Source organism: Anolis carolinensis, chromosome 1 (genome assembly GCF_035594765.1).
Source record: "Anolis carolinensis isolate JA03-04 chromosome 1, rAnoCar3.1.pri, whole genome shotgun sequence".
Lineage (NCBI taxonomy): Eukaryota > Metazoa > Chordata > Lepidosauria > Squamata > Dactyloidae > Anolis > Anolis carolinensis.
In genome coordinates, this window is record NC_085841.1 from 80,255,659 (window position 1) to 80,278,093 (window position 22,435).

Sequence of the window (22,435 nt, forward strand, 5' to 3'; positions counted from 1 at the left end):
AGTTGATCACTTGGTCTCTTATTTGAAGGGTCAGAATAAGCCAGTTGACTTAATGGCAAATGACAACATCAAAACAGGTTACCAACTTAGTTTTTTGGTCAGAGTCTGTGCATTTAATAGTTATGTAAACCAGGGAATACAGTTGCCTTATCATAATTCAGACCCTATGTGCATGTGTTGGAGTTATGACAGCTCTGAAGTTGCTAAAAGAAATGCAGATGTTTCTGTCACAGGGCTCAGCTCACTTTATCCTCTTGCCCTGTTTTCTTTAGCAAGTGAAGAATGGTATCCAGGGAAGAGCAGCACAGTTGCATCCTCTTTCACTGCTGGAAACATCATTTTAGAGAAACGGGCAGGTTTTCCAGCTTGTGACCTGGCATTCCTAAGCAGAAATCAGCATGCAAGCTGCTTTTTCCAGTAAAACATGTTGGGAAGAAATGCATTTGCTGGTCTTGCTCTGTATTACGCAGCTCTAAAGCTCTAGGTCAAGCTCTCCAGCAATAAGCTGCTCAGACAGGAAATCCAGTATAAAAAAATACATTACTAGTTATCATAAGGTGCTATGGTATCATTACAGGACTGTTTCACTTGACTCTTTTGTTCATCTTACACAGGGGTCCTCAAACTAGGGCCTGTGGGCCTGATTTGGCTCTCCAAAGTCATTTATCCTAAACTTTAGACTTAGGAAACAATTTGAAGCTACACAACAGCAATCCTAATCGATTTGACTATCTCATCAACCAAAAGCAGGACCACACTTCCTGTGCCGTCGCGCCTGGGGCTGTAAACTCTTAGTGAAAGAGGCATGGACGTGACATCTTTCCCCAGGGGATTGCTTCTTGCCCTCCTTTAGGGAAACTGGAACTCCCAAGGACCAAAACAGTGTAGTTAACTCAAAAACTGGGTTTATTCTTCACAAAGGGGGTAAAAGAAAATATACATTACAGTCTTTGGTTGTTTAAGTCCATGAAGCTTGTCCAGATCCCTCTTTCTCTGGCTGTGAATGCCGGAGCAAACTCAGCCTCAGTCCAATGACCTATATCTGAAGACAAGAGTCTTCCTCTGTTGCCGAAGGACTGATGTGAAGGCGCTTGAGACTCCTCAACGTTGTTCAGGTTGGCCCTGAACATGAAGTGTGAGTCCCAAGGGTAAGAACCTCAGAATTGGTGCTGAGAGGTAACTTTTGAAGGGCTTTCAGAGCCAAGCCTCTCTTTCACGTCCATCCGATAGAGTGGAATGAAAAGGAGGAAAACACAGTCCTACTCCAGGAAGAGGTGGAGCCAAACAGTTTAGCTGAGTAAGCAATATAACAGGTACAAACAACATTGATTGACAGATATAAATAACCAATCCAACTACATTTACAGGGTAAGGGCAAAATCAGACATGATACAACAATTCAAATCTTGAAACTTATAGTTCCAACATATAGATGGCGCCACTCGCGCCGTCACACTCCCGGCCTAGATTTCCGGACTTTTGGAAATCTAAACAAAATGGAGTTAAATACCTTTAACTCTAATAACTTTAGACTGTATGTCTTCTGAAAATAACACAACCATGCCGCTAATAGGCCTGTCAAATAAAGAAACCTTTTCGTTAGAGACGACCTTAACCTGGGCCTTGCGCACTCTATTGTCAGGACTAGGATATAATTTTGACACAATACCCTTAGCCCATTGGTGTCTAGGAGCATCTTTTTGTTTAAGTAACATCAAATCCCCAACCTTTACGTTGGCACTTAACAATCCAAAACCCATAGTTTCTTAGGGCAGACTGAGTAAATGACCTTCCTTGGTGTTTGACCTTTGAGTGGAAATGCTGTGTCAACAGCAGAGCTATGTGGCTATGGTGTGGCAAAATAAAAGGATTTTTAACACAGGATCTAATCTTTGCTCTTTTTAGTCTACCTCCAACCCTAAGGAGACCCTCATTGTCCAGGAAGGGGTTCAAGTCCTTTAAACAACTATTTTTGGGCAAGGATGCTTTTCTTTCTAGACAAGCTATTTCTTCTAAAAAACACTGTCTTTGAGTGGATCTCAGGATGACTGTTGAGGCTTTTGAAAGATCTTGGGGCTGAATTGCACCACTGTTTTTTGTAGTGATGTAATGTATGAGCCTGGTAATGGCTGCCTGAAGTCTAGTCCATTTTGAAAATCTTTCAAATTTGGCTGGATTTAAACCTTGCCTTGATAAGTCTTGGCCATCGATGGTAGATTTGCAGGACTGAATTTCTGGCAACTCAGTGTCTTTGAGCACGGAAATGCTTTCTGGAAAGGAAGGATTTTGAAGACATTTGGGTCCAGTGATCCAGGATGACTTGGACAACTTTGCGGCTGATGTTCCTCTGGATGTCACATCTGCCGGATTTTCTGAAGTGGATATGTAATGCCACTGCTCTTCTCCCTCTGCACACACGCTGGCTGGTTCAGCGTAGTTGCTTCTGAAGAGGTCTTCCACAAACTGGGTGATCTGGGTCTTTACCTTCGGATCCTTTAGCATCCTTCTTCTTAAGGACAGGAGACGATGAAGGGCAACATCTCTGTTGTTGGGTAGAGATGGTCTTTCCGGCTTGAAAGGTAAAGGTGCTATCCAATTACCTTCAGGGTCTTGAGTGACTTGGTTGTTCATCATCTCAAGAAACTTCTGATCATTTTTAGAGAAGGCTGTTTGCTCATCTCTCTCTGTGACTTCAAAGATGGAAGAGTAATCGGGCATTACTCCCTGGCAGCAAACTGAGATGTGGCTGGCACATCCTTGCATTAGTGAAGGCCTTTTAGTGACAGGCTGGAACATCTTGTTCAGGCAGACTGGGCCTAACACCGTCCATCCTAAAGGCAACTGCTGGGCCATGGGTGATCCCTTAGGACCTTCAATCTGGTTGCTAACACGGAACAGTGTGGGACAATCTGCACCAATAAGCATGACGATGTCTGTTTCCAAGTCCAAAGCTGGAATTAGGTCTTGAATACCTTTGAGATGAGGATGGGCTTGTACCACCTCCTTCGTGGCTATCTGTTCTTTGTTCCTGGGAATCAGGCTGCATTCTATAAGGTCAGGAAGATCGTACCTGACCTTTTGTCCAACAGGCGAGATTTTGAACTTTGTTGCAACTCTGCCATTCATCTTATTCTTTCCAGAACAAGTGGATATGGTGTAATCTATTGTCTCGGTATGAAGGTTGAACATGTTGAAGAACTCTGGGGTTGCAAGAGATGCGTCACTTTGGGCATCCAAGGCGACATAGACCCTTTTCTTATTCCATGGCTGCTTGTCTGGATACACCTCTGCCAGGCAGATTGGGTGGCAAATCCTTGGCTTGTGGCTATTTTGACAAAGCTTGGTGCAGGCAACCGCAGGAGCCTTGAGGGCTACCTGAGGTTCTGTAGGCCTTTGGTCTTCTTTGGTTTCTTCTTTGGTAGGAGAATTTGACTTTGCTTTGAATTGAGGGGAATCGAAGTTGTGCATTGCAGAGCAATGCTTAATGCTGTTGCAGTGTTGGCATTTAACCTTTTCTTTGCAGTCTTTGGAGAAGTGAATAGTGGCGCCGTAGCATCTAAAGCACACCTTGGCCTTTTGAATTATTTGGAGTCGTTCTTTGTAAGGCTTCTTTGCGAACTCTCTGCATTCAGCTAGGCTGTGTGGCCTTTGATGAATGGGACAGGATATGGTGTTGTTGCTGACTGGTTGAGCAGAAGCTGCAGGAGTTGCATCTGTCATCTTGACACTCAGGTTCCTTCTAAGATCTTTGCCCTGGGCTTTGTCTTCTTTGGAGGTCTTTTCAGGCTTTAGGTCTTGGTACAAAGCGAGAAGACCTGTTTGAGGGTCATTCCTCTCATGGGCTGCTCTAGTGACGAAATCCACCAAAAAGGTGAAGGGCGGGTATACATTTGCATTCTCCTCTTTGTACTTGAACACCTGTTTCCCCCAAGCTTCTCGAAGAGGAAAAGGAAGTTTGCAGAGAATGGCACTCTGTGACGTGTGCTGGTCTAGACATGCTAAACCTGGCAGCTCTGGATTTCCTTTGGCTGAAGCTAGCTCTAGTAAAAGATCACTAAAGTCCCAAAGCTGTTTGCAATCTTTCATCTTCAGTGATGGGAACCTGTTGAGTCGATCCATGAGGGATGCTTCTATCTCAGTGCTCGCACCGAAGCGCTGGTCCAAGCGAGACCACGCTGTGGACAAAGCTCTTTGGGGGTCTGCTACATGAGCAGCATAAAGTCTTTTTACTTGCTCGGCTGAGCTGGGTCCAAGCCACGCCATAAGAAGGGACAGTTCTTCATCCGCTTCTAGCTTGAAATCTCGAATGGCCCTCATGAAGGTGATTTTCCACAGAAGGTAGTCATCCGGTCGGTCAGTGAATTTCTGGACGCCTTTGTCTCTGATGTCTCTTCTTGGATTTCTCAAGAGGGAACCCAATTGAGACTCCAGTGTGTAAGGGTACATCTGAGGAGTATGATGTGGCCCGACGAAGTCAATGTTCTTCGGTTGAACACATCTTGTCTCGATGGTAGGCGATGCTGGGTTCAGCAGATTGCTGGCAGGCAGCACCTCTGAAGCCTTCATCTTCAGCGATGGGAGAATTGACTTGGTATGCAGGGATGAATGTGGTGGTTCACTCCCGGCCATGCCTTGCCAATCTGAATGGACATCCGGATGTTGTTGAAAGACGTCATCCTTTCGTTCCCAAGTAGACAGGTGGTATCTCTGAGGCCTAAGTAGAGGGATGGACTCTGACAGAGATGATGGCACTCTCCCGGCCGTGCTTTGCTGTACTTCTGAGGAATGGGCTGGCCTTGAAGTTGCGAACACTGGAACAGGTGAGCGATCTTCAAGGTGGTGAAAGGAGATATGACTCTGCACTACAGGTGATTCCAGTTGCAGATGTGCTGAAACCTTTGCTGTAGGCTCTTGTGTTGGCAGGAAACTAAGGTTTTCTTGGGTTAGTTCCTGTGATAGGGCTTTGGCTAGAACGTTAGCTCTGACTATCTTTTGTGCTGTGTCTCTTTTTTTACTTGAAGCAGATCTAGATCCCGTTGCAGCTCCTCTTGCTTGGCTTCAGCCACTGCAAGCTCTATTTCTCTCTGGGCCCTGGCCTGTGCTAGGTCAGCTTCTTGTTGGGCCCTAGCCTGCGCTAGGTCAGCTTCTTGTTGGGCCCTAGCCTGCGCTAGGTCAGCTTCTTGTTGGGCCCTAGCCTGCGCTAGATCAGCTTCTTGCTGGGCCCTAGCCTGAGCTAGAAGCAGTTTCTGCTTGGCTTTAGCCTGTTGAAGGAGGAGTTCCTCTTCATTGAAGGCAAAGTCTTGCCTAGCCATTTCTGCAGACGCCTCTGCTTCTAAAACCTCTTTTCTAATTTTCAAACGGACAGCCTCTCTGTTGTAGTGGGCTGCTTTGGAAGAAGTACTGATGAATGAATGTGTGGATTGGGAGGAACTGCTATGCCTAGATGAATGCTTGGATTTAAGGCTAGCATTAGATGGAATCTTGAGCAGACTGGATCTAAGGCTTACACATGGGGAGCCTTGAACCCTTTCTTCTGCACCTTCTACAAGGGGGGATTTGACCCTTGTCTGCAAAATCTCATTGCTATGACTTGCCATTATGAAATTCAAAAGGAAACTTATCCCAAGTTTCAAACAGTACAAAAATGCAATACTATATAACTATACAATTAAAGGCACACAAAAAGGGCAATGCAATACTTTAAACAAGACAATTAAAACAGCTGCTTAACTGAGAAGTTAAGCCTGGGCTTTCATAAACTTGCAGCAGGCTCTGAAGAAATGGCAGGAACTGCAGAAGGTTGGAATTTATTGCTTTGCAAACTGGGTTCTGGAAGAGGCTTGGTTGGTCTGCAAAGGCTGACTTCTGGAGAAATGTATCTACTTTGCAGAAACCTGGATTTTGCTGCAGTTGCAAGAGCTGAATGTAGCGATTTGCTGGCTTGAGAAACAGAAAAGGCGGGAAACTTAGCAAATGTTTCCATTTGCAAAGGCTAGGCTTCTAGCAAATGTATCCACTTTGCAGAAGGCTTGAACTTGCTGCAGCTACAAGAGCTGAATGTAGCAATTTGCTGGTGGCTTGAGATGCAAAAGAGCGGGAAAGCTTGTAAATGTCTCAATTTTGCAAAGGCTAGGCTTCTAGCAAATGTATCCACTTTGCAGAAGGCTTGAACTTGCTGCAGCTACAAGAGCTGAATGTAGCAATTTGCTGGTGGCTTGAGATGCAAAAAGAGCGGGAAAGCTTGCAAATGACTCAATTTTGTGAAGGCTGGGCTTCCCTCTGGAGGCAAAGGCAGGCTTCTTTTGACTTCTTTATCTTTAGGAGACTATGGGCTTGGCAAATTTACGGCCCTTTCACTCCTTCTTTTCCCTTCTTAGCACTTCTGGAAGGCTTCTTTCAGCAGTTCTGGAAAAGAAGGCTCCTCTCTCAGTACTTCTGGAAAAGAAGGCTTCTCTCAGCACTGCTGGAAAAGAAGGGTCCTCTCAGCACTGTGCCGTCGCGCCTGGGGCTGTAAACTCTTAGTGAAAGAGGCATGGACGTGACATCTTTCCCCAGGGGATTGCTTCTTGCCCTCCTTTAGGGAAACTGGAACTCCCAAGGACCAAAACAGTGTAGTTAACTCAAAAACTGGGTTTATTCTTCACAAAGGGGGTAAAAGAAAATATACATTACAGTCTTTGGTTGTTTAAGTCCATGAAGCTTGTCCAGATCCCTCTTTCTCTGGCTGTGAATGCCGGAGCAAACTCAGCCTCAGTCCAATGACCTATATCTGAAGACAAGAGTCTTCCTCTGTTGCCAAAGGACTGATGTGAAGGCGCTTGAGACTCCTCAACGTTGTTCAGGTTGGCCCTGAACATGAAGTGTGAGTCCCAAGGGTAAGAACCTCAGAATTGGTGCTGAGAGGTAACTTTTGAAGGGCTTTCAGAGCCAAGCCTCTCTTTCACGTCCATCCGATAGAGTGGAATGAAAAGGAGGAAAACACAGTCCTACTCCAGGAAGAGGTGGAGCCAAACAGTTTAGCTGAGTAAGCAATATAACAGGTACAAACAACATTGATTGACAGATATAAATAACCAATCCAACTACATTTACAGGGTAAGGGCAAAATCAGACATGATACAACAATTCAAATCTTGAAACTTATAGTTCCAACATATAGATGGCGCCACTCGCGCCGTCACACTTCCCATTGAAATACTGGTAGGTTTATGTTGGTTAAAATTGTTCATTTTTAATATGTATTGTTTGTTCTTCCATGTTTTCTTGCACTCCAAATAAGACACGTACAGACTGTGCAGAGGAATAAATTCATGTCTTTTTCAAACCATAGTCCAGTCCCCCAACAGTCTGAGGGACCATGAACTGGCCCTCTGTTTAAAAAGTTTTGAGGACCCCTGGTTTACCAGATTACAATGAGAAGGCAAAAGAATACTGGGTTTACTGTTTCATTTGATTACCTATTTGTAACATTTCAGAGCGTTCATCAAACATTTACAAGGTAAACATGTGAGACTGTACAGGATTTTGTAAATACATGGGAATATTTAGCTTTAGAAAAATAAAAATACCCAGGGATAGTTGTCCTGCTGAGGTGACCTTGGTGCTTTCCCTTCTCCATGGAAAGACACTCTATTTGTCCGCAGGTCATATAAAAATCCATCATTTTAGCCTACCAAATCTGCTCTCAGCTTATATGTGAGGTCAACTAATACAGGAGTATATATGGTACATCCTCTTCATCTAATGTAAATATGACATCATATTAGGGAAATGAAATATTTCTATTAGCAATAATGGCCTACTTCCGAAGTGACATGTTGACTTAAATATTGTCTCCCTCCCCTGCCCGGTAGCCTTTTTATGTTGAAAAGCTCTTCAGAATTTCCTACACATTTCCTTTCCCTTTTGACTGCAGAAGGAAAAGGGACAATTTCCTCCATTTGTGTTTGCAGAAACATCTTCCTCCATTGGTGCAATGACAGGTTACCTGGGAATAAATTTCCTGTGAACTTTGTAGGGGTCCCTTTTGAGTAGACATTTCAAGAGTATACAGTTGAATATGGTTTAATTTTAAAACTAAAAGGTCTCAGAATAAAACACAAATTCTGAGGGTAAAAAAAAAACAGGGAGAGACCATTTATTGCCTGAAAAAAATACATATATTTTTATAATTAAGAACTAAACAGGGCACATGGAAAAAATAAATTGTAGTATGTACATACATTTTAAAGGATAAATAGCGCATAAGTAATACTGCAATACATGTCCTTGTGTATTTCAGGCCCAAATGTTTCACGTTGTACATTAAAAGGATAAATAAGTGCTAATATAAGACAATTTTTAGTGTAAACAATGTCATAGGCTTAGAATAAGCCACCATATTTAGGGCCCATATAATAAAGCACATACTGCCTTTCACGTCACCTTATACTATTTAAACGTATCATGTTTTCACAAATACAATTAAAAGATAGTATCAAAGTAGACAATTTGCTCCACATGATCGACATACAACATAGACAGGCTGTAGGCTCCAAGGCCCTTCTGTAGTCTTCACAAGGCCCTTTGTGAAGCTTGTACAGATAATAAACATGACATGATCCTTCCCCATATAGGCACACAGCCTACATGCTACGAGGTTCCTGCAGAGCTCTGCCCCCCCTCTTCTTCTCCCTTGGCACATGAGTATTCAGTGCATCAGGCTTTTTCAAGCAAAAAGAAGAAAGCCTTGACTAAGTGGAGGGAAGGTGATGCAGAAATATGTAGGAGATGCACATAAGCCTCCCATTCCCCAAACTGTCCTTGTGTGGTGCCCAAAGGAATGAAGGTGAAGGAGAAAGTGTGTGCTGTGTTCTTTGGGGAACTTCCCCTCTCATGTGTTTGTGGAGCACTCACAACGGAAAATATATGATTCATCATAGTTTTGTCTCATAGCCCAAAGGCAGTGTAATGCCCCTATATTCTATGTGGCTCACCAATGGGTAACTACTGGTGCGTTGGCATATAATAGCAGCACAGGGCTGTGTAGGGTGGAAGGAGAACCTTGGTGGGCATGTGAGATGCAGGCGCGAAGCCTTACTTTACCCTAATCCAAGAATCTGTTCAGTGTAATTCAAACTACAAAAAAGAGGGGGAAGTAAGCTTGTATCATTTTACCCAATTCTTATTATGCCATATATCTTTGTTCCTAAGCATAGTTTCAAAATTGATGCACAATTATGGAGGACCCACAGCTTTCATTATCTTAGAAAAAAAATCAGTGTTGCAATCCTTAGTTATATATTTATCTGCTCAGGGAAACTTTTGAAATCTCTGCATCTCAGATGAGTCTTGCTCTGTTCAAGGCTGTATATGTTGTAAAAGCATGACAGCCATAATTTATTTTAAAAACTGAATAATTACTGGCATTAAATGATTGAACTGTAAGGTCTGGTCAGGAAAATTGGAATCAAGTTGTTTTTCATCAGTTTACAGAAAGATGAGGATTCTGAAACAGCATACATAGACTTGTTCACATTCCTGAATTAGCACTATAAAGAAGTTATCAAATATTGGTATACGATATTAAATTACTTCCTTGAAGAGTGTTAATATTTTGGACTAACATACTTTTGGGGGCTGACAAATAAAACCACAGCTCTGTCTGCTTCGACTCTATTTGAAATTTGATTTTTATCACTTCCTCTCTGGTCAAGAAAATTAAATCTCACAGTAACACTTATTCTGAAGATGTTGACTGCAATATATTATTTCCTCTATTATATGGCCATTCTTGGGAACTCTCCTCTCCATCTCTGTAAAATGTGATTTCACATTCAACTACACCAAACATCTTAGTTGTAATGCACTTTCAGGTCCTCTGGATGTTGTACTTTTCTGGGAAGGAATGCTTTGTCCAGACCATGGAATAATTTCAAACACTTATGGACGGTGAAACCTAGAATAGATAAATAAACACAATTTTTTTCAGCTTCTTTCTCCTAATTTTATCCTCACAAACCAGGAATGGTAAGAAGCATAAATAAAATGGCAAAATATTAAATTATGAATTCTAAAATATCTGTATAAGCAATGTCACCACAATTTAAAAATGTTTTATTTACATGACATATAGAGAACATATAAAATACTGAAATGCTCATGGAAACCTCTCATAAAAATGTTAATTCTAAATTACTGGCAAAATATTCATTTTCTCCTGAGCTTTCTGCATGCTGTTGGATATGAAAATAATGTCTAAAAACTACAGAGATTAAAAGAATGAAAGCTGAATGGGTGTTTTAAAAAGAAAAATAGAATGCTTCCAAGCATAATTATTTTGATCTCTAGACAAGTAAAGAACAGGGGTTTTGTTGAGAACCCTTTATATAAAAAAGTCAAAAATATGTATGCATGTTTATACGTATGTATGTTTATTTGATCAACAAAGGCCCTTACATGGCTTGATGGATTTTGACCAAACTTGGTGTGTATATCCATCATAATCCAGCAACAAATACTGGCCAGGTTTTTTTTTGGGGGGGGGGGGGATTGATGGGATGGGAGTTGTAGTCTAGCCATACCAGGAGAGCCACGTGAATCCTGTTGATGAGATCTAAACCAAACCTGGTACACATACCATTCATTACCCAATTTAAAATACTGATGAGGCTTAGGGGGTGTCTGACAAAGAATTATAGGGTCGAGCCACATCTGGAGAACTTCATGTTTTCTACTCATGGCCAAGGGCGTACATAGCTCACCTACCTGATCAGACAGCTCAGCTTACTTGCCAGGCTACATCCCCCAACAGCCTTACCCCATTGCTAGTCAGGCTGGGGTGATGTGAGTTGCAGCCCAACAAGAAGGCTGAGCTGTCTTACTGGATGGGACGAGAGCTGTGAGTTGCAGTCCAGTCAGATCTGTTGCAGTCTGACCAGGTCTTGGGATGATGGGAGTTGCAGCCCCATCAGCTGGACAATTTTATTGAAAAAACCATTCCTATATATGGGTATGCATTTTATTTATTTATTTTTTATTTATTTATTTTTCAAACTTATATGCCGCCACTCCCCTAGGGCTCGGAGCGGCTTACAAGAACTGGTTAAAATCAACAATTTAAAAAAACATCTTAAAAACATCTTTAAAAACATCTTTAAAACATCCTAAAAGCACCTTTTAAAACATCAACAACAGAACTCAAAAGCCTGTCGAAACAGATGTGTCTTATGGGATCATTCATAAAAGCAAAAAAATAAGTATTTTTAATGATTAGCATTACAAAATGCCTAACCCGAACAACGCTGGATAAATAATAAATACCTTATAATAAAATTTAAATGGTCTGTGCTTTTTAATTTAACAGCAAGACATTTTTCTACTTTGTTTATTTCTTTAGATCATGGGAGTGAACATTTATTGGAGAGGTGAACCTGGGGGAAGGAAAGTACAGTTGCTTTGCATTTCCTGTCTCAGTTATGTTTAAGCTTCTTATTTCTGAATAGTTTGATGAAAGGAAGTGAAAGGGGCCTTGAGTTTTGATATCTCCTGAAGTCACTCATGGCGTTTCTGTTATTTTTTTTATATTTTAAGACATTTTTCAATGGAAGAAAATGGGCTGTTGTTACTATGCCAGAAACAGCAACTATTAATTTATAGCAGTGTGCAAAACTGTTCATTTGTCAAAAGAATGAGTAGGGTGGAAGCATGGTGCTTCTATACCAATCTAAAACATATTTTATTAGTTATGGACTCAGAATTATTATTGCAGCCTTGTGTACTCTAAAATTAACATAAGCACAATATAGCTATGTGATCCATACATAGAAACAAAAATTAGGTTTAAGTAATTATATTGGATTTCAAATATCATGAATGTAGCAAGCTTTGAAGGTCTCCCAGTACTCTTTGGCAGCCTGCCAGTATGAGTAAAGGATACGTCTTTCTCTTTTTTAAACATAGTGGTGCAAAATGTAGGAGATAGAGAAGTACAGTAGAGTCTCACTTATCCAAGCTAAACGGGCCGGCAGAAGCTTGGATAAGCGAATATCTTGGATAATAAGGAGGGACTAAGGAAAGGCCTATTAAACATCAAATTAGGTTATGATTTTACAAATTAAGCACCAAAACATCATGTTATACAACAAATTTGACAGAAAAAGTAGTTCAATACGTAGTAATGTTACGTTGTAATTACTGTATTTACGAATTTAGCACCAAAATATCACGATATATTGAAAACATTGACTACAAAAATGGCTTGGATTATCCAGAAGCTTGGATAAGCGAGGCTTGGATAAGTGAGACTCTACTGTAAATACATCCTGGTCATCTATCCTGGTCAGATGTTGTGTCTATTGTCTGCTTTACAAGAGTACAGATTCAGAAAAATGTTTGAGTATCAGTTTAATCTGCTATCTGTAGACAAAAGCCATACATGGACCCCATTTGCTGCCTTGTACAAAGTGCAGAGACTTTTTTTTTTTTAGAAAGGTGAAGAGTTCTTTATTAGCTGAATAAGCAATGCAAGTATCATGTCTCCAATGACTTAACTACCAAAGTTAGCTACCAAAGGGAATAGTTTGAAATAGCTGCCTAATGCACAAACACTATTGCAGGGCTCTTAGTAGGGTTGGAAAAAGGCTCTTCATCTCACCTTTAGGTAAAACCAATTGGGAACTTCAGGTTGTGTAGGCCCATTTCATCAATCTAGTGAAATATCATTCAACTTTTGAAGCAGGCTGTAGCAAAGTATCTACGCCAGCAAACACTGACTGAGGTGCAGTTTCTATGGCAGCATTGCCCAAGCTAAGATACCACACAATTATAGTTTTAAGTCAGGAGGACACAGTTCTCCCACCATGCCCTCCTGGCTTAAAACTACTATTATGCAGTCTCTTTGCTCAGGCAGTGTTACAGCCAAAGTCTTGAGGGAACAGTTTCACCTCCCTACAACACTGGATGGACTGCACCCATTTTCCAGCCAAGAATTGCTGCTGTCATCCCTTCCTCCCTGGAAGATGGAAACAAAAAGATGTCACCTTTGTCAGCAGACAAAGAAGTTGACATGGCAGAGCTTGTTAACTTGTTCCCCACCTTATCTGCCTTGTAAAACACTGATGACTTGGCTGCTTCCCGCCTGCCCAGTCAGGTTGTGTGGGAAGTGCAAACATTACTAAGGAAATGGACTATGCTGAAGTACTGGCAATTTCCCTAGTAACCCTGGGCTTCTCACAAGCCTGGTATATAATATGGTTTGAAGTAAATGACATGTAAGTTCCAGTCTTTTTCAATCCTGATGTTATTGAGATTATTCTTTATTCATTATATATAACATTATGTTGGGGTGTTTTTTAACATGTCTATTTTCAGTATGGTGTATATTATTATGACTTTACTACCAAATTGAATACTAGATAGCTTTTTATTTTTATTTTCACTTTTATAAAAAGAAATAAGAAGGCAGAGCCTACGATACTCTATCCCAAGTAAACAGTGGGAACTTAAAGATTACCTGAAGAAGCAGCGAAACTGGCCTTATATCCGGGAAACCAATCGTAATCACCCCCGGCACCATAGATCATCTGACCATCCCTGGTACCCACCAACGGATTTATTTCATTACCCAGAAAACATAACTGACTTCTCAAACCCTGGAACATATTGGTGAACTACTTCGATCCAGGAGCAACTCCACGTTGATATCATTTATATGAAGATCTTACACATACTTTTATTCCATTGACTCTATTCAACACTTCAGCAGCACTTGAGAACATTATCATGACGTCAGTAAGACTTTGTTTGGTATTCACTCATTCTGTTTGTTAGAACTGGAGTTAAAACTAGAGACTGTAACAGGTTCATTGGAATACTTACGTGAAGTGTTGCCATATTATACATCTTTATGTTAGGAGCTATATAAATCCATTTGGATAACAATATATCTATATGACACTAATACTAGAATATACATTGCTTTTTTGAACAAATATTGCAAATAGATTACTATTATTTGTTGGTTATACGACAGGGATGGGGTTATGGTCTAACACCGACTTTATTTAAATCCAGTTCAGACCTAAGTAGGTGCAACACCACAATTCTTTTACTATACAGTTTAGAAAATATTTGTTGTTACATTTTATATATATATATAAGACTATATGACAATAGAAATATAGAACATATATATCATTTACTTTAAACCATATTATATACCATACTTTTCCTTTTTTACATTCTACTGAGGATTATGGACATTTGCATGTATAGTTATAGTTGCTTCCCACAAAGCCTGCCTGCAGAGATCCAGAGTCAGGCAAGTTAGAAAGCAGCCAGTTCCTCCCTACAGCAGAACCAGCTGCTAGAGGCAAGTGAATTGGCAGCATTTTATGAGATTGACAGGTGGGCGGTCAGGAGGAGGAGAGCAAACCAGTGAAATCTGTTGTGTCATTGCTTTCAGATGCCTGCAATGACATTTCTTCCTCTGCAACTTCCAAAGGAAAGAGGGAATCTATGTTTTGGGTGCGAAAGCAGCCAATGTAGTATGAACTTGAGAGCAAAACAGGGCTTGTTTATCGTAGATGACGCATTTTGGTGGTGGTGGTGGCGGGAATCAGTAATAAAACGTGCTCCTGATTTTTTGCAGGAAAACTAGTATTCAAAATGAGATTTTGAGGTAATGATGAGGGTACACGAGTGGGCTGCAAAACAGGAGTTATAGGCTGCATCATTCACACCCCTTTTGTTAACAGTAATTCTGCATTAAGCAAAGGATAAATAACATATTTGTATAACTGGAGCCAAGTGTAACCTGCTTGTCAAGTAATTGGAAGCTCAAGCAGGGTCCACTTTTCCCCCTGCTGAAACTTCAAATGAAGGGGCTTTTAATTAGTTGGTTGGCTATCATACGTTGATAAATGGGCTGTTTTCAGGGAGGGGATAACACAGAGTGGACTACATTGGTCATTCAAACTGCAGTGACCAGACAACAAACTCCCTCAAAAGCACACAAAAGAAAGCCCTTAATGTGCACCAGTGCTCTGTGGTTTGTGAAATCTTCACCCGGCCCTCAAACTGGTTCCACGATTTCCTATGTAATTACCTACACAGCAAAATCACTTTATTCAATACCAGTTTGAAACTTATCAAATGGCCTGTGTATGTGGGTACAAAATGAGCCCATCAAGATGTAGGAAATTTGCAAATTAAAAGTCAGAATGTCAAATTCACAAATTTTTAGTAATGTGTAGACATCTAATGGGAATTATCATAACTAACTTATATGGGGAATTGGCTTGCTTAAGCAAGGAAATAAACAGGGATCTAATTCTAGAATTTCTCCAGGGGCAGAACCTGCAAACAATTAATTTCTCACCTTGTAAACTGTCGACTCTCTTCATGTACTTCCATTTCCGTGCTTTTAAATTCATTTAATTCTTTCCGTATTGCTGCCTAATTAAAAAACAACAACAAAGGACAAGATGAAGCAACTCTTAAATGGTAATGAAGTAGCCATTCTGGAAAGGAGCAAAATATAAATGAGCCATTCTTATTTCTGTTATCTTCTTATCCCAGTCATATATTTAGTAAAGCTGCATATTTTACCAAATATTAGGCCATAATTAGAATCACTTGCACATTCCATGCTATGCAATCTATGTACAGTTGGGAACTCTGGCATTGCTAGGACTTTCTGACCAAGTCCTTTTGAGTGATTTTTCATATAGCAGCCCATAGACACAGGTCAGAAGAGGGCCAAAGTGTTTGGACTTAGGCTTTAGTAGCTAAAAATACCCATCATACAGCTCTTCCTTTTCTGTTGTGTTGTAGCATTTAGTAATACAACATATAATTGGTGTAATCACAGTGTACATTTGTAATTACTTGATTCTGATGTAAAAAGCCCTTTTATGTAAAGTTCTCTACATGAACAAAACCTGTGCCAGAATTTAAATCTTAGCTGAGTTCTTTGTGTCCCCCCCCCCCCCCCCCCAGTTCTAAATTGGAGGAGTTGCTGGAACAATGTTTCTACACCAGCTCTGGACCAACATAACCTTCATTTGGTTGAAACTCTCTTAGAAGTAATTTTGGACTGCTGTTGAGCATTACTTTCACTTGAACTTGTTGTTGACTACATTCTGCAATGTTTGCTGGCTTTAACTGGTTGGCTTTGACTTCAGATGGTTGCTTGCCACCAGAGACCAAGTTTCATTTGGAAACAGAACAGAGGGAAAGCTAGTAACCCACTGATGGCACATCACGATCAAGAATGGCTAGATAATAAAGGAAGAGATGCCAATTTCAGCGGGAACTGAAACTATGTTTAATTCTAGTCTCATTGAGACCTCAAGTTAAAAATTATGAGATCTAATTCAACCTTTTCTTTCCTCTATCGGGGAAAAAGTTCAAGGTTAAAAACCCTGTCTTGTAGGGCCATTAGCAAAAGTACAGTTCAGTCAATTTCGTCCTCCTTATTCAGACCCCCTGAACAAAGGAAAATGGAATAAGTAGAGGAGAATAAATGAGACTCTAGTACTTGTCAGCAGTTTTGATAGTGCTCACTCATACCACTTTCTGTAATGATGAGATCAGTTTAATGAAATTCACAGGACAGATGTAATTTTTTAATAAAAAAATGCACAGGGATCAAGTTCAGTTCACTCTTCCTCCCAAATGGATGGGCTCTGTTGGGATCAGGAATGACCATTATTGCAGGACTCAGCAGAGATCTCTGTTACAAATCAGAGTGGGGCAATTTCTGACACACAAAGTTGTACTTAAACTAGGGTTTATTACTTGCCTTGTCTGCAGGTGTCAACCTTGCCCAGGGCTTGTCAGCACGCCGATCATAATCTGGAGAATCTGTTACTTCCACATATTCATTAAAACGTAGAATTCTCCTTGCCTGAAGTTCAGCCACTGTTGGTCTCAAACTAAGCTGTTAAAGAGGTGAAATTTAAGCTAATGAGAAAATTGAAAACAAGACTACTCTCAAAGGAGATAAACACACACACACACACACACACACACAAACCAGAACTGCTTTCATAAAACTGGAAGGGATTTCAAAAATAATTTATTTTAGCCCACAGGTAATGGAAGAAATTCATTACTGCAGCATGCTGTACTGATGGTGACTGCACGTTGCTGAAGAACAGAACACTTTCTGAAGTAGTTATGTTCCCCATATCTTGTACTTTTTTTTAAAAAAACTCCAACATTTAGTTAAAAACTTGTTATTTAACTCCAGTCCAGGTTGTATCTTTTGGAGGAAGAGGAACAGAAAATAATTTTTATCGTAATATCTCTTTTGAAGTTCTGCATCATATCCATCTCCTTCAGCCTTTCTTCCTAGAATTTGGTCTCCACACTTCTCTCCATCTTTGCTGTCCTTCTCTGAACACATCATGTTTGTCAACGTCCTTCTTAAAGAAGCCCAATCTATATACAGTACTTCAAGTGTCATGTGACCAAAGCACAGCACAGTACAGCGTTATTGTTACTGCTCATAATTAAAACAGTACATTGTTTTCTAGAACTGCACTTCCCACTCATGTCAACTGTAGGGGCCATTTTACACTACATTATTTACCTTTACATTAGTGCCACCCTCGTGAGCACTGCTGCATTTGTACAACGGGTTATTTGTAGATACTGTATTTCATCAGTTCTAAGATGCACACTAATTTCAGTGCCGCCACCAAGAAAAAGTATCACATGTGTGTGTGTGATCCACAATTCTAAGACACACCCCCTTTTTCAACATGTTTATATGGGAAAAGAGGTGATCTTTAGAAGTGATGAAATACAGTAACTTACAGAACTGTACATGTTATTTCTAAATTTCACTAACAGAAGAGGCAGAATCTGGATATTAGCCTACTGGATCACTCTGTATGCAGATGAAAAGTTCCTGATCCAGGGAGATGTTCCATATTCATAGCGGAAACAGCATGCATACACACCGGGATACCATTTTTCTTTTAGTCATTCTCTGTGCTAAACTCTTCATTGACTTTTATACTGCTTGGAGCCTTTCATGTGGTGTCCTAGTAGATATATATTGTTTATGAAACTACCGGATTTGTGGGCTTAATGCAGTTACTGCCTGGAAGGCAACTGAAGTCTGCATTTTAATTTAAAGAGTGCTTCACTCCAGATGCAAAGCTACAACAGACTAATATTTATTTCTCAAAGAAAGGAAGTCAAAAACAATTGAAAATATTATTGTGGTTGCCTCCAGTTGCCACAGCTTTATGAGGGAAAGTTAAGTTGCATTTATCTTCTGCTAAAATGCTTATTGCTTGCTGAGATTTTATAAATAAAGCACAGCCCCATTATTCTTTTTTCTCTTATCCCCGCTAAAAAGAAATATTACCCCCTGAAAGTGTTTATGGCCCTCTCTAAGTCTTCCTGTGCAATTCTATATTATGCATCTGGCCCAATAACAGTCAAATGTATTGTTCACTATTATCCATCTTCCAGGTATCCACGATTGTTCTTGGAACATATCTCCCATGCATACAGGGATCATACCATTCAATTTTCTACTCATTGTCACTATGACTACATTGGTCTGTGATCACACCACAGAAATTGTCATGTGGGACCTAATAGGAACAGCCACTACAGTGCTAGCAATCTTTATTATATCTTAAAACACGTTGCCTTATATTTAGGGGACAGGGTGGCAGAACAGAGGCAGAACTCATTCACAAAGCCATTTTTCTCAAGGATTTCCACTGGAAAAATATTGTAAGCAATCAATCGTAAGTAGGAAAAAATGGAAGCATGCTGTTGGTAACACATATGCAACTATATATGATTGAAAAAGCACAACAAAACAACAGCATTATTTTCTCTACCTTTCTGCTAAGACTGCGCTTCAGTTCTCTTTTGGCTTCCTGTTCTTCTTCTTCATTTTTGTCTATTAAAAGGGTGGAAAACAGGCATATTTAAGGCATGCTGATAGTGTAGGATTGTGATGGAGAAATCTTTCTCACTGATTCCAGTTTATTATTTATTCATCCACTACTTCCTGACTTCACCTCTGCAAACACCTATAATTGTCTCCCTACACAAAAAACAAAGAATATAGGGCATGTAATTTCGAATCTAAATTGAGCATGCCTAAAACTTTCAATGGCTGTTCTATTTAATAACTGTTGCTGTTTTGTAGTAAAGGGCTTGTCCTTGTTTCACTTCACCGCCTTATTCTTTATTCCCTTGATGTACCGTAAGTGTGACTGTGTGGTAAAGGGAAATCACCCTTTCTAAACGTTTCCCTGTTTTTTGTGTTTTGGGAAGTACTTCCCTTCAGACCAATCTCACCATGAAAAGGATGGGGGAGAAAAAGTACCTGGTTCAGAAAGAGCTATTCTACCTCTTTATGTGCCTGAAAGAAATATTTATGAAGGTTAGTCAAGAAAAGTCATTTATACTCTTGAAAGCTATACATGTCTAATGTGTTGTCAAAGGCTTTCATGGCTGGAATCGCTGGGTTGCTTTGAGTTTTCCGGGCTGTATGGCCATGTTCCAGAAGCATTCTCTCCTGACTTTTTAGCCACATCTATGGTAGGCATCCTCAGAGGTTGTGAGAAACTAGGCAAGTGGGGTTTATCTATCTGTGGAATGTCTAAGGTGGGAGAAAGAACTCTTGTCTGTCTGAGGCAAGTATGAATGTTGCAATTGGGCACCTTGATTAGCACTGAATGGCCTTTCAGCTTCAAAGTCTGGATACTTCCTGCCTGAGGGAATCTTTCATTGGGAGGTGTTAGCTGACCTTGGTTGTTTCATGCTTGGAATTCCCATTTTTTTAAGTCTTGTTCTTTATTTACTGTCTTGATTTTAGAGTTTTTAAAACAGTGATAGCTAGATTTTGTTCATTTTCATGGTTTCCTCCTTTTTGTTGAAATTGTCCACATACTTGTGGATTTCAATGGCTTCTCAGTGTAGTCATGTTTGTCTCCACCTTTACCCTACCTGAAAGGCTACCAGACAGGAAAACTCAACCATAATCATAATATTATTTAAATCTTAATGTGGCCTCCATTTTATGGGAAGGGCAGTCTTAAATGGGAGAAAGAGGGACAGGTGTTCTTCTTAACAGGGACTGGGAATTTAGCAAGATGGCTAGTTGTCATATCTGTACATGAACCACAAATTGAGTTTAAGACTGCCAAAGCAACATACCCCTTCTTTAATCACTTTAACCCTCCAGAGCTTGCTGGATTGCACCCATTGCTTATGCTGAAAAGGGCTAATGGTCAAACCAATCATATCTGAAGAGTCACAGATTGTTTTCTACTGTATTAACAGCAGAAACAGTAGTGGGGCTGGCTCTTTCTCCCACTTTTGGACCTACTTTGTCTCTAGTCCTCTTTGGATCATAAGCTTCAAGGCACAGAATTGATAAAAAAAACCAAATGGTTTAAATCACATAAAACTATCAGAAACTGTTAAAATAATTAAAACACTACTCAGCATCCCTGGCTCATATAATATTTTATATTAAGCTGCCTTCTGATCTATTTAATTTGGCAGGATCTCCCTCCACCCATCTAACTACTTGTCTAACACAGAGACCAACTGAGATTTCTGCTCTGATTCAGGAGCCTAGAACTGAACCTTCAACTATATTCCTCTGAGGATTAGTTTTGTTTAGATTATTTTGTGGACTTGCTAGGGAAATGAAAAAGAAAGACGGTAGAGCTTTAGGATACTGGGATGCTGCAGTAAGCAGATTCAGTTTGCTGGTTTTGCATACAAAGAGAATCATTAATATTCCTCAACTGGCACAGAAAAGCATATTTCTAGAAAGCCAGTGTTGGCAAGGTGGAAACCCCTACAGACAGACTGCATATCAACAATTTTCTAAATATGCAGTAGTTGTTGCAGCAACTTGTGGAGCATTAAAAACATAGAGGCTCCTATTAAACCAGCACACCAGTAGTATTTATAGGTCAAAAGACAAGTTATAAATTTCAAACCACTGTTCATAATGCTGTCTGTTTTTATCTGTTGTTCTTAAGAATTCATGGCAAACTAAAGTTATTTTATCTATATTTGGACTGGCATTTCAAGTTGTTGTATGCCATCTCAAAAATACTATCTGAATACACAATTTGCACACATATCTGCTTAGGAGGGTATAATAGCCTTCCAAAATAAGGAATAAGGATTGGGATAAAGTCTCCTTCCCTATTCAGTTCACAGATGAACTCCACTGGATCTAAACCCATGAGCAGAACGTAGATTTACCCAAATGGTTGCATTTCTTTGGGAAAATCTTTCAGAAGCTGTGTTGGTTCAGGATGGAGGGAATGGATCCCCTTTCGCTGCACTTCTCCCTCCACTGCTTATCAGAATTTCAACAGAAAAAGGTGTTGACCCCCATTTCCCAGCACCCGTCCTATCCAGATGAAGAGTCACTCCAGCACAGTTGTTACCTTTCCACTGAGTTTATCCATAATGCCAGTATTATGGTGAGGGAAGAGCTAAACCTCCCCCATGAGCTCCCTTCATTTCCTGCAGTTCAGAGCAGAAGGGAAAATGAGTAGTAGTGGTATGCAGATAAAGAGAAACTTTATCTTTAGCCAGACCCTTGTCTCCTACTCAGCAATTCTTTGTGTATCAGCTAAGCAATGCCTGGCAAGGAGTGTGGGTGTGCAAGTGATTGAAAACATGGATCTAGTGGGATCTGTGAATTCAAAGTACTGAATGGGCAGGAAGTGCCTTCTCAGCTGGACAGGGAAGATGCTGACACTCCCACCCAGAGGTTTTGCAGACCTCATGAAAGGGATTCAATGACTATAGATTGTCAACATCTGGTACCGAAGACATTATTTGCACAAGAAGCAAACTTTGAAGAAACAATTACTCTCATGTATCCCATGAGCTTTTTTTTTTTTTTTTTGGGGGGGGGGGCTGTACCTTTGCTTTATTCACAGTGAAGCTTGAAATTTAATCAGGGTCTATAATGGCAATATGCTAGTGAAATGCAATTACCCTTATATTTCCCTAAAAATATTAAAATGCTTACGTCTCAGGATGTTTCTTTGCTCTAGCTCTTCAGAGGTAGGTCTCTGGCTAAGCCTCCTAAAAAAACAAAAAAACAAAACTCAGTTGTTTAAATAATAAAGTCAAATTGCCTGGGAAGGATTTATTTTCAAAACTATTTTGAAATGACAATGGACACATTTCAGTTAAAATGGCCACACATAATATATTTGATGCTGAGCATTGATTTTCACATCTGAGAGCAGTGGTATTCACTGGAATTTCATTCTAGGACCCTTCATGGATATCCAATTTTGTGGATGTCAAATCCCATTATATACACTGATATAGTAAAATGGTGTCCCTTTAATAAAATCAAGCTTTGCTTTGGGGAATTAAAAAATCACACTGCAGGTGGTGTAATCTATGGATGCAGAATGTGTGGATGTGGAGG

General features: G+C 40.2%; 1 protein-coding gene across 6 annotated transcripts in view; it reads right to left on the bottom strand.

Moving 5' to 3' along the window:
* Positions 1–8,114: 8,114 nt before the first annotated feature.
* Positions 8,115–22,435, bottom strand: part of phactr2 (phosphatase and actin regulator 2) — a 135,670-nt gene continuing 121,349 nt past the window's right edge. For all 6 annotated transcript variants that reach the window (XM_062977807.1, XM_062977795.1, XM_062977801.1 and 3 more), the window contains 5 exons: positions 22,025–22,080; positions 18,849–18,910; positions 16,780–16,921; positions 15,359–15,431; positions 8,115–9,937 (listed from right to left, as the gene is read on the bottom strand). In XM_062977807.1, coding sequence (XP_062833877.1) covers positions 9,922–9,937; positions 15,359–15,431; positions 16,780–16,921; positions 18,849–18,910; positions 22,025–22,080 — 349 coding nt within the window. In that variant the 3' untranslated portion in view covers positions 8,115–9,921. The remainder of the gene's footprint in view (positions 9,938–15,358; positions 15,432–16,779; positions 16,922–18,848; positions 18,911–22,024; positions 22,081–22,435) is intronic.